This window comes from Meleagris gallopavo, chromosome 3 (genome assembly GCF_905368555.1).
Source record: "Meleagris gallopavo chromosome 3, MGAL_WU_HG_1.1, whole genome shotgun sequence".
Lineage (NCBI taxonomy): Eukaryota > Metazoa > Chordata > Aves > Galliformes > Phasianidae > Meleagris > Meleagris gallopavo.
This window is the reverse complement of record NC_139406.1, coordinates 66,327,717-66,340,122: the sequence shown is the minus strand read 5'-3', so window position 1 is coordinate 66,340,122 and position 12,406 is coordinate 66,327,717. Positions and strand designations below refer to the sequence as shown.

The 12,406-nt window shown below is 43.4% G+C and overlaps 1 protein-coding gene across 3 annotated transcripts; it reads left to right on the top strand.

The window, feature by feature from the left end:
- The first annotated feature begins 20 nt into the window (after positions 1–20).
- On the top strand, positions 21–10,723 carry LOC104910382 (uncharacterized). Of its 3 annotated transcripts, XM_085221331.1 has the most exons (5): positions 21–564; positions 842–993; positions 2,802–2,904; positions 4,345–4,469; positions 8,863–10,723. In XM_085221331.1, the coding sequence occupies exons 1-2, from the start codon at positions 88–90 to the stop codon at positions 872–874; spliced, it is 510 nt and encodes a 169-aa protein (XP_085077457.1). In that variant the 5' UTR covers positions 21–87; the 3' UTR covers positions 875–993; positions 2,802–2,904; positions 4,345–4,469; positions 8,863–10,723. The 3 variants fall into 3 exon arrangements, with proteins under 3 accessions (XP_085077457.1, XP_085077456.1, XP_085077459.1); XM_085221330.1 differs by lacking the exon at positions 2,802–2,904; XM_085221333.1 differs by lacking the exons at positions 2,802–2,904; positions 4,345–4,469.
- The last annotated feature ends 1,683 nt before the right edge of the window (positions 10,724–12,406 follow it).

Below are 12,406 nucleotides of genomic sequence, written 5' to 3'. Positions count from 1 at the left end.
GCGAGCGGGGGGCGGGCGGCCGGCAGGGCAGGAGGGAGGGGGGGAAAGCGGGGGGCGGCGGGGCGGGCGCGACGGCTACGACGCGTCATGAGCCCCGCCCCGCCCCGCCCACCGCGCGGCAAGCGGAGGGGCGCGCGCCCCCTTGCCCTTCTCTTCTGCCCTTCTTGCGAGGGGCCGCGCTGTCCCCCTCCGTCCGCGCACGCGCGGGGGGCCGTGCCGCTCTCCGTGGCGGCCCCGGAGCCGAAGGCGGCTGTCAGTACGGCCGAGCTTGCTGGGAGCCGCGAGGGAGCGGCCGGTGGTGGCAGCGGCGGCGCGTGCGGGACCGTTAGACGCGGCGCGAGCCCGGCGCGTGCGGCGGCTGCGCACGTGCGGCGCGTCCCGACCCCACCGGCGGCGCCGGGGCCGCTCTCGGCGGGAAGGGCGAAGCGAGGCCGGCCCGGCGGGCGGGGGGCGCGGGGCCGCGATCCGCTGCGCTCTTCGGGAGCCCCTCCTTTAGGGCCATCGTTTACGTGGCCGTCAGATGGTCGGTTTGTTCAGAAAACCGTCCGTTCTGGCCGCGAGCAGGTGAGGTCGGTTGTGGATGAGATCGCTGAGGTCATCCTTGCGCTTTCTCTCGCCGTGCTCAGGGAGCAGAATTCCAACCAGCTGGCCACGATCAGGGCAGGGTGAAAGCACGGCGGTAGTTTGTCGCAGAACGCGGTGGCCCCGCGGCTGTCCCGGCACAAGTACGGGGCTGCGGGTGTCGTGCACTGCGGGCGCACGCGGTCAGGAATAGCAGCGGCACTCTCTGTGTGTCACAGCTCCCAGGAGTTCGCTTTTTTTTTTTTTTTTTTTTCTCCAGAGTCCTGACAGATACTGGGAGAGAAACGTGTGAGGAGAGTTTGCAAGAGTGCTGTAAGTGGTGTACGGAACGCTGCACAGAAGAATGCTTTCCTCCTTCCCAAAAACGCCTTGGGAAAAGTAATTGCTCAAGTAATTGGTAATTGCTACCAGGTACTTAGTGAAAATTTATCTTCTCGTGGTTGGGATTAAGAAAATCTTTCTAAAATTCCAGGGGTGGATGGTGAATCTCTGATGGATTAAAAGAGCTGCCTGAGGCAGAGTCACATTTCCAGGAGGAGGGGAACGAAAGTGCTCTGGATTTCAGTGAGGATTTGGAGATGGGGAGATGAAGCATTACAAAATTTGCTGTGCCTCAGCAGGGCACGGGGTGGAGATAGCGGTTCAAATCCAGATCCCTCAAAGCAAAGGGTTCCCACGATGCAGCCTCTGTGAAACGCAAAGCGGAGCGGCAGTTCCTGTAGTACAGTTCACTGGTGTGTAAGATCCTCGCCTGTCAGCGTTTGTCAGCTGACTGCTGCCTCGCACTCGTCTGCACTGCAGTTTCTCAACCATTTGAAAACTGTACTGCTCTTAAATGCTTGGTGGCGTAGATTCTTTCGTACTGAATCTTTCTTCCTAAACGTTGAAACTAGAATGGGTTGCAGTGAGCTTACATTAAGAATCCCCGCAGGGATCCACATGTAGTGAAGGAGACTTGTTGCAGCCAGGAGCGTAGCCTGCATCCGGGAATGTTTAAAGCATGTCTGGGGATGCACTTGGGTACTTAGAAAATGTGTGAAGAACTGCAGGATAAGGAGCCATAGGTCTCTGCAGTAGAGTGCAAAGATAATCTGCATTTAAGTGCAGTGGCTAATCTAGAATTGCTAATAAAATTGATAGAGAATCATAAAATAATTTAGATTGGAAAGAACCTCTGGACTTCAAAGCGGGACTGGTCTCCGTTACATTGGGTTGCTCAGGGGCAACGTCTCAGCCTCTCCCGGACTGTTTGCTCAGCAAACCTTTAGTGACATAGCTCTTCCCAAATAACCTCACTAATTCCTTGCTTTGTCAGCCCGATACGAGAGATTCCACCTCTGTTCCATGCACTCAGCATGGGGATCTTAGTCAAACTACTGTGGCTGATTTAAGTGGTCCATAGTGTCTCTATGTGATACCACTATTTAGGTTGTATGGGTGAATTTGATTCTTTCTACTGAATGTCTTTGTGAACATAGGTTTCACCTGTTAACTTTCTCTTAACATTTAACACAAAAAAAATTAAAACCTCTTATCTTCATTGCAGAAGTTTTTCTTTTCAGACTTCTTTGTTGCAAATGAAATTCTATGTTAATATTGGGACTAAACATTTGAAAAAATCATTTTGACATGCTGTGGCAAGAATGTGTTTATAGTAACATTAATTCGTTGTTTCTTCATCAGCAGTTTTTCACTTCCCCTGTCAAACCCACACACCGCTGAGTTTTATAGCTGGAAATAATCACTGATGTGCAGTTGGTGGTCATTTTTAACATGCACTTTCCCCCTACAATCTCGTGAGAGTCAGTAGCTTTTGTTAGCAAAGTCCATATATTTAGACATTACCATCAACTGCCCAAGGTGGTTGTGGATGCCCCATCCCTGGAGGCATTCAAGGCCAGGCTGGATGTGGGCTCTGGGCAGCCTGGTCTGGTGATTGGTGATCCTGCACGTAGTGGAGGGGTTGAAACTTGGTGATCATTATGGTCCTTTTGAACCCAGGCCATTCTGTGATTCTATTATTAACGAACATCTCTTTCCTTTTCCATGCTTTGCCAGATAGTGCCAGAGAGAACTCTTCACTGCTTAACTGCCCCGGTCCTATAGATAGCATAGCTGTTTTATTCAGTCTGAAATCCAATTCTCCAGTTACAGCATTCAGCTTTCTTGTTTCTCTGATAATCCCTTGGTTCTTTCCGCTTCTTTCTCTTCTATTACAGAAAGACTTACAAATCTCCCATGGTTCATTGACAAAAATTCATAAAGTGATGTAGCTTCCTGTAAATGAAGAGCTCTCGTGCCTCACATGAGGGAGTGGAATAAGTAAATAATGGATGCTTCACATTACATGTGCTGCTGCAGTGTGGCATTTTGCACCGCATCTAGAATAATGCACACCTGAGCTGTGCTGTTGCCAGTTGCTGGCATTGTTTTGTTTAAGGACAATTAATTGAGCAGGGTACCATGAAAAGGAGCACATATTGCATGAACTCCTGTTTATCACTCTGTGTGCTTATATATACGTACATGAAGAGAGTTATTTATAAAACTGCTTAGAGGATGAATATCATTGCTGAAAAATTCCATGCATAATACTATTACAATTCCATGCTATTTAATTCAATGCTATTAAAATTCCATTAAAGCATTTAAATGTGCCTTTGTATGTTCTGCCGAATTAGGGCTTCAGTGAACAATTTGCAAGCTCCTATGAAAAGAATAGGATCTTTTGCTTTTAAATGATAAAACCCATTGCGTGACCCTGAGGACTGAATTCTCAACCTTGTGTGATCCATGATGGAGAGTATTCTATCGATGAGGGACAGTATGCAAGCTATGGGGGCAGTGAGCTTTTTACACATACCCAGAGTTTCCTTTTGTTGGAGCTGAGGAGAGTACTTGAAGTCTGAGGCAACAGAATTCAGTGAGAAACAGATTATGCTATGAGAGACATCTTGCATTTCCAGTGTATTCTGATCATAGCTTTTTCAGCAAGATGCTTCTGATACAAACAGCATGTTATTTCTGGAGACATTTGTGTTTCCAAATTCCTGCTGTGACCTAACAAATACTTTCATGACAAAACTGGCTTTTCCAAGATATCTTCAAAGACTAAGGGAATGTTATCCATTCCAGGAGCATATTTCTGCAATGGATGTTCATAAAATAAAGAAGATCTTCTTTTTAAAGAGGGTTGGAGTTCCACTAACATGTTTTTTGTGTTATTGGAAATATCTATTCCCAGGCATGTGAAAGTTTCAGATCAAATGCTTCTGGATATTAAGGGATTTTTGAAGCTAGAAATTCGCTAATAGGAGAGGCTTTTCTGTTTCTCAAGTAAAAGCTTGACTCTGGAGAATAAGATGATTTGCTGTGGGGATCACACAACAAAGTGAGTGTGTCTGAATTGGCGCCTTATTTCTGTGGCAGAAGTGAATGCACATATGTCAAAATTGGAAAAACAGATTTTAGCTGAAAACAGTCGGTTTAAACCTCAATGCTTTCACTAGCCTGAGGTTATGTCTGTGCTGCACTTCAGGTGCAGCCAAAGTAGACATACCTGTATAGAGTTTGGCAGCACGAGTTCAGCTGTCTGGGCAGCCCTGGGTGTCCTAAGAAGGAGTGTGTGTGGAATTTCCACTGTGGTATAAGTTGATGTAGGCACACCTGTTATGTCACAGTCCTTGCTTCCAGATCACAATTAAAGAAAGCTTTGGAAAGTGTAATTCCCAATAACAGGAACTCTCACACATTGTGTTCCAGATCTAACCGTGCCATTTGAAGATTTTGCCACTTTCCATCTTTGATGCTGTGATTGCTGCTGCCATGGCTGCTGATTAAAGGGTTTGTTTAAGAGCTCTTTAACTTGCTCCAGGCAAAATGAACAGGTTAGTTTAAACCTTTTTCACTGACTAATCCATCTGACTTGTCAGAAGCACGTGAAGCAGTGCTCACGTAATTTCTTTTGCCATTAGAGCAGAGCGGGTGGAAACAGTGGAAGCTATCAGTAGAGGAGTGGGAAACAACTGGCAGAATAATCATGTCAACAACTGGCACACCTGTCTGCAAACTCAGTGCCAGTGTATGACTTAGTCCTGCATGCGTTGTGGGTATTACAACTCTTCCAAACACGTTCATGCCTTTTCTGTTACACATTCTTGGCTCAGCTTCCTTTTATGCTAAGTACTTTTGTACGGCTCCCGCATTGTAAAACAATTTGAAAGTGCTCAAAGATGTAATTTATGCCTTTCTATTTGAAAGTGTTAAAAAGAGGTAATTTATACCCCTTTTAAAGCTTTCTTCAAAACAATGTGAAAATTGTCTAAGGGGCGAATAGCAATGACTATAATCCTGCAGAATTAAATCCATAGCATTTTCCCAGTACTTCATCCCCAGATTCAGTATACTCCTCAGCCAAATGGCAGTCCACGTGAGGGCTTGGTATCACGTTGATTTTTTTACCACTGGAGAGAAGCTGGCATGGAGCTGGTTGCAGTGTTCTTTCCCTGTTTGCACTTCTCATGCTCACTGTGTATGTATGTGACTCCTCTTACTCTTCAACCTTGATGGGTCCAGTTGCACAGAAGCTTCTCAAGAGAGTTTTGTCTGCCTGGCTGTAAGCAGCTGTCCTCATCACGGTCTTTATATGTTGTCCTTGCTGCCACAGAGCCTTCCCCTCCAGTACCACTACCTGTATTCCTATGGCTATAGCTGTGTCTAGTTTTGCCTTAAAAAATGCATTCAATTCCCTCTTAGTTCCAGCTCTCATTTAAAGTGACCTATCCCTTTTTTGCCTAACATCCTTCTCACTGATCTTTCTGATCCTTTTTCTCTGTCTTTGGTTAGGCCTCTGCTCTAAGTGTTGGTCAGCTCCTAAAGCCATGGGATCTCACCACGTGCCTGACTGAAAAAAAATAATGCCTTCTTGGTATTTCACAACTTTTTTTTCTTTGATGGCTCTCCTTAGCAGTCGGGTATTTTACAGTCTGTATCTCGGACAGATGTGCTTCATCAGAGAGTGAATGAGCTGTGAAAGATGCGCTCAAGGAGAGCACAAAGCTCCTATTCTGGGTGTTTAAACAGCGGTTTCCCTGTGGCTTTGATCAGGGCGTGTTCAGTCAGGGTGCAGCCTCCTCCTAACTTTCTGACTGCTGACTTCAGGTAATCCGATTTGGCCATCTCTTTGTTACAATATCTGCTTTCCATCTCTTGTTTATCCAGGCAACCTGATACACTTTAGCTTATTTCTAAATCTACCAGCAGGTCAGTGATACTCTTTCTTCATCTTAAGTTATCAAAGTTCATAAAACATCATAAAAAAAAAAGTTGAGACGTGTGTCTCAATTAATTTGTCCTCATATTAATTAGTGAGTATTTATTGCAGTGATCGTGGACTGCAGAATCTCAACTGTGTGAATTTAGTCCACACAGCAATAAACAAGAATGAGATTTGGAAATTTTGCTTAATTAAAGAGTCCTTGCAGGACAGTTGTGAATCGTTGTGTTAGGAGGAGTTAGGGAAACACATTTGTAAACATGTTTGTTGTGGCACATTTTGTTAACTGCAGACCTGCATACCAGCCATAATTATATTTGCTGAAAGGAATTCAGGTGGTTCTTAGAAATGCTTTTACAGGGTATTTTTTATCACTCAGAAAATCAAGTTTATTACAAAGTTCCTTAAACAGAGTGAGATCTGCCAGCAAGGATGCTAATACCAGGTTAGTAAGGAACAGGGTCAGCGCTCTCAAACATGATTAGTAATGTACTCATTATAGGATGCTGCAGTCCTACCATTGCAAATTTATGGTCACTGCTAATGCCAAACATGGTCTTGGAAACCTTTTCTTCTCAGTCTTGCAGGTGATGCAGAGGCGTGGCTGCAGCCCAGCCACAGTGTAACACCAGCAAAGAACAAAGGCAAGTGTCTCAACTCAAAGGCTGTCATGGGAAGGAAGGACAACCTCTGCTGAGGCCTCGTGGCAAAGATTCGGGAAGAGCTTTCCTCAGGGCCAGCAGCACTGTCACTAGTGCTGGCCCAGAGCCCAGAAAGCCAAATCCCAGAAGGACAGGAGTGGGCCCACGGCCCTGACACATAGCTCTGTCCTCACTTAAGTCCCCTTCCTCCTCACCAGTCATTTGCTGACCCAGCGCTTGCTTCTTTTCCCAAAGCAGGCTAGTGCAAGAGGGTGGTAATGCTGTCCTTAGCAAAACTTAGGACCGCCTTTGCACTGTCCTACTGCCATCCTTCTTCCTAAGGTGTGTTTCCCAACCCCATAAAGGCCTTCAACCATACCAGCATGCTCCTCTCCACCTAGAGTGCTGCATGGGCTCCTACAAATCAGAGCTGGTGACCTTTTGCCTACTGCATTCTCCTATTCAAATTATAACTATAGTAAGTGATATTTGTAGCCTTCTTAGAGTACGTTGTTCAGTGCCTGGCAAAGCATTGCCCATATATTTGTGGCTGTTGCTTTTGCTATAGCATGAACCTGGAACATGTCCCAGAAGCATCAGCAGCTCTGAATGCTGATATCCCATTCTTTTACATCCCGCTGATAGCAGTTGCTGATGCCTGCCCAAAGTATTCTTGCTTAAAACCTTGTTTCCCCCCTCTCGGTGATGTGGACAGGTGGCAATTAATCCATGCACCTGAGACTGCAACCTTATGTTGCTATGGGGAACAGTTGTTTTCAGGAGGATCTTTGAGAAAGTTATGTCTATTCTTACTAGGAAGAAAATTCATTTTTACAGTCCTGGCTGGGAGACTCCCATGCTGACATACCTGTCTTGCCTTTTCTCATATTCCTACCACTCCTAAGTTGGACAACAGTCTGTCAGTGATTCCTGGCACAAGGGATATCCATGCAGCATGGGAACATCACAGAAGCTCTGCACAACAACGGAGCTACTTTGAAGTATGCTTGACAACTACTTTACATATTGCATTGTCTTGAAGAACACTGACAGAAATGTGTTGTTAGCATGTGGTATTATCAGGAAACCATGATCTAGATAGTGGTATCCAAACTTTTTTGGTTACACCCTTCATGAGTAAAAAATCTTGAGCATGCACCATCCATGATATACATTCAAATGTACATATAAATGTGTATATTTATTTATTAGTGGATTATATCACTTACAGAAGATGGGCTAACGCTCAAGATAAGTAAGACAAAAATCAAGAGAAAAAAAAAAGGCTTTACTCTTTAGCATCAATGTATTCCACTTTGGAGGTTAAAGGCTTTTAAAGTCTGGGCCCAGTATGGAATGAATTCCCTCCGGAGCTGAAGAATATCACAAAGATCATCATCTGAATGTAAACAAGATTTCTTTAACAAGCCTCTATGACATAAATGCATTGCAACATGTACATTAAAGAAAAGCACCCAAATTATCAAAGCAAATCATTCCACAATCCTCTCCCCTGGGGCAGAGGAAGGGAGAGCAAACAACATGTTGCTTAATGCAGTACTGGAAAGAAACTGGGTACTGCGGCAAGAGCGTGAGCAGACTTGTGTGTAATAAAAGACTCTGTCTGTAGCCATTTCCACTCAAGATGAAGTATCTACATCAATATGAATGAAATGTTTATTTCGGGTCAACAAGTATTATGTATTCATTTCTTAATTGGATGCTACTTGTTTAGGATTCTTCTATTGTTTTGTTCCTTCCTCAGTGGAATCCTGACTGTGGAACTGTGAGTAATTTACTATAAATCATTGACTCTAGATGTGTCTGGCTGTAAAACAGGCTAATTTATTGAGCTCAGTTTAAGAGCTTTTTTTGGGTCATATTTCAGTACAGCTAGACTGTTTCGTTGGCACAACTCTAAATGTAAATCAATCTGTAAACTACTCACCCCCAAAATTTATTCAAAGAAGTATTCTGAGTCAAGTAAGCAGTTAATACACATCTAATCCTGGAGTAAGGTAAGGTAGACCGCTGTTTTATTTGAAGGGTAAAGTTTGTGTCATCTTTGATGCCTGGTTGACTCTCTTACTCATTGCACGAGTTGGAGTGATCCTGGAGTCAAAATTTCTTTGCCCTTTCCACAAGGGAAAATAGTAGGAAAGACAGGCTGTGTGCTCATTTACAGCAGCTCATTCACCCAAGTCCTACTTTGCAGATGCATGTAGGAATGACAAGAAAACACTCTAGATTTGAGAAGTGATTTGCCAGAAACTTGTGTTTTGCATTGAGACGTGTACTTTATTAAAAAAAAAAAAAAAAAAAAGGATGGGATTTTAATTATTTTTTTCCCAACTCCTCTGTTAGGCTGATGTTCCTGTGTTACAGCTCTGCTATAGCACTGTGCCCTCCCTCAGACCTCCCTGGCTGATGTATTACAGAAGATGTGGTGTGACCAGCTTGCCACGCCTGTGGCAAAGAACAGGATATCTTTACTTGAAGCGACAAGCCCTTTCAAGTTAGTGGAGCAATGGGAATTGAAAGTTTAGTATTGAGATGACTGGAAACAAAGATTCTCTATCATTGCATTAACGCGATTCTCTACCCTGAAGTTTCCTGATTAAAAGCTTTGCAATTTGTGCTCTGTTCTTTTCCAGGATGTACCTTTAAAAAGTCAAATGCAGCTTCTGGAATCTTTGAGAGTAGGAGAGTAACAGCTGCTGAGAAATACAAATAACTTGGCTAACTAGTGTAATCATCAATAGAACTGCAGCAGAATTTGCATCTATTGCTGAAATCTGATTCTCAGTGATGAATAGCAGTGGTTAGCGTTGGTTTTATGTAGGAAATGTTGAAATGCCAGCTTTTGAGGGGAAGATAAAGCAGGGTGAAAGTGGATACTGACACTTCCTAATTTCCTGGTGGAGTAGGGTTCTGAATTTAACTTGATGTATAAAAACATCTCCCTTGACAAGTTTTACATAAGCCTATAACTTGGCTTTTCCCAGGTATTATTAAATGCCCCATCTGAAACTGATCTGACTATGAGGTAAGGCATTTCAGTTGATATTTCTATAACATTTTGAGTAATAGCTCAGTAAGTATGCTAGCAACTTGCCTCTTGTCCAGTCTGTCATAAATAATACAGTTTGTATCAAAGCCAATGTTTTAAATCTACAACAGACATAGAAGTCACAAACAAATGTTCATGTGGGAAAACAAAAATGCGAGATGAATTCTGCTCATATGAACAATCTGAGTCTCAAACATATTAATCCTTGTTTTCTGAACAACTGTTAGCTCTGAAAGCAAGAAGCTATCAAACTGAGTTGTGATGGAAGGTACACTGAACAGCTGTGACTAAAAGAAGTACAACATTCTCCTGTTTCTAGAGAAGTATGTCTGAAGAAATCCTATTTCAATGTTACTAAAGTGCCTGTTGCAGAATTATTTTTTGTGGTTTTGTTTTGTTTTTCTGAGATTATTGGCTAAAATGTTGCCAATTTCTTGGCTGTGTTTCTCAATTAAGAAATGCACTCAATTAATTTTCCTTTTCTTTTGAATGAATGAATGAATTCTTGACAGTGCAATGCTTTGAAAGCAGAACTACCAAATGTGAACTACAGTGACCCATGACTGCTCCTAAAGGTCTAATCGAAATTATGTTTGGCATAACTAATCTGTAAATGACACTCGAGTGTAACGGGATTTTACACGGTGGAAATTTTGCTTCAGACCTTTGGAAAAGAATCATTGCTGAATGGTTCTGCATATTTATTTTAATTCTGGTTTACTCTCATCTTTAAAAAAGAAAAAAGTCATATTGTCAAGTTATGGAGGAAATTGAAATCATATAACGTTCGCTACTCTCACTCCCTCACCTACTAGCAAAGGTGGTTTCACACTTATTTCCAGAAGGCTTTTGGCCAGTACGTGCTACCCAAAGAACACAGATGCAGACTCACTCCTTTGAACTGAGACTAAACGCAGCTGCTGTCTGTGCTGGAAGCAGTCACAAGAATGTTCTAGTATTACATGGCCTGGAGTGCGTATTACACCAGATGATGCTAATGGGGAGAATTACAGATCCTTTAGCTTCTCCCTGCTTCCCTTCCCCTCCAAATATGTTCATCTCTGGAAATCGCTGCTACAACTTCTACTATTTGTAGTATTACATTCATACTGTGGACTACCATCAAGTTCAGGAGAAATAAAACTGCAAATTTGAGTGTGCTGTTCCAATTAAGCATTCAGTGGCATGAAGCGTAGGCAGAATGCACCATCAAAGCCTGCTTTCAGAGATCATTTATCATCGAGAACACGTTCTCTTTAGTATCCTGTGTGCCTGATTTAATACCTTACAAGTTTAGGGCTGCTAAATGCAGGAACGGAGCAGCCTCCTCTGCTGCATCATGTAGGACTGCAGTGAGAACAGAGATGGGAGGAGTCTGCAAAGCATGGCAGACTGAGAGCCTTGTGCCCAGGGACTGGCAAGGGCAGGCAAGCTCTCTCACATCTCGTAACATACACTAGTTAATGCTAGTGAGCTTGGGCGTTTTCTCCAGAAATCCCATTAAATGCTAACTTAGAGCAGACGCTAGCTGAGGCATGGTTCAGTAAGCAGTGATGTGTGTTAGGCTGCCTCCTCCACAAAAAGAATGTTTCCTTGATCACATCCTGCTCAGAGATGTGTGGAAAGGGGTTGTCCTATACGGCAGGAACTCAGGAGCTCAACTGGAAGGAAAATCTCTTCCCCTATCCTTTCAAAATGCCCTCAGTGATGTTGGTGAAGTATTTTTTATCTGTGGTATTCAGCTTATGCTCTGCACTAAGCTCATGTGGCCTGCAGTGTCACGGACAGAATGCCACATTTCTTCACAGTATTACAGTTTTGGCCACTAAACCAAACCACACTTGGTTGAGCTTCTTTTACATTACACCATGGCTGGAAAATCTTCCCTGCATAATGCTATCAGATTCATTGCCATAGCATTTCCTGTAACTAACACAGTGATCTGAGGTAGGGTGTGCTTTCCTTGAGCTGGTTGCGGACCTGTGTGTCTTACCTCTGTAATTCTTTGTCTTCGTTACTCCTGCTTCACGTTCTGGCATCTGGGACACTCCTTAGCTGTGACTGGTTTCTGGTTTTCATCTTGCTCACACCTTTGGCTGCTGAATGGCGCTGGAGAAAGTCCAGACTTCTCTCTAGTGCCTAATTCTTCAAATTAAACCCATCTTTGCAGGTTTTGCTTTAGCTTTTATTTTCAGCCAATGACAGTGATACCAGCCTCGCCTAACTGTGATACTTATCTTTGCAATTTTTTTTTCTAACTTTAAGTCTTTTCCAGGGTATTTTGTTTTACTCTCTTGATGCATAGATGCATTTTGCTGCATTTTTAACTGTTACTTCACTGCCACATCTCTTCTCCTGTTTATGGCCTATGCCATAGAATTTATCCTTTGTATTTCACTGTGTTTTCCTGCCACTGTGTGAATAAAGCAGTCAAAAAACAGCTACAGTTTTCTATGAAGTTCTGATAAAATTTTCAGCAGACAGAGTCAGAATAGTGGTCTGTAAAGGTCTAACCCTTGCAAAGGATCCTGGCACAAAGATCTTGGCCAGAAAGATGTTCCTGTGTCCCAGCTGCTTGAACAGCAAAGAGGCTTCCCAGATACGTCCTACTTTTTGTGGCAAACTTCCTCTCTTTCTTCCTTCTTTCCTTCCCAGCTTCCTCCCTCCCTCCCTCTCTTCCTTCCTTCCTTCCTTCTTTCCTACCTTCCTTCCTCAGCTAGACCCTTCCCTGTTTTCAGTCTTTCATGCCATTTCCTCTTGCAAATGGCACTTTGAGGAAGATTTTCTCCAAAACCCGTTGCTGAAGATGTGATTGCATCTCCTTTATGATTCTTCCTT

Coding starts and splice junctions, on each gene's coding strand:
- LOC104910382 (XM_085221333.1), top strand. CDS start 88: ATGAGCCCCGCCCCGCCCCGCCCACCGCGCGGCAAGCGGAGGGGCGCG. Junction 565..841: donor TCCGTTCTGGCCGCGAGCAG/GTGAGGTCGGTT, acceptor TTTTTTCTCCAG/AGTCCTGACAGATACTGGGA.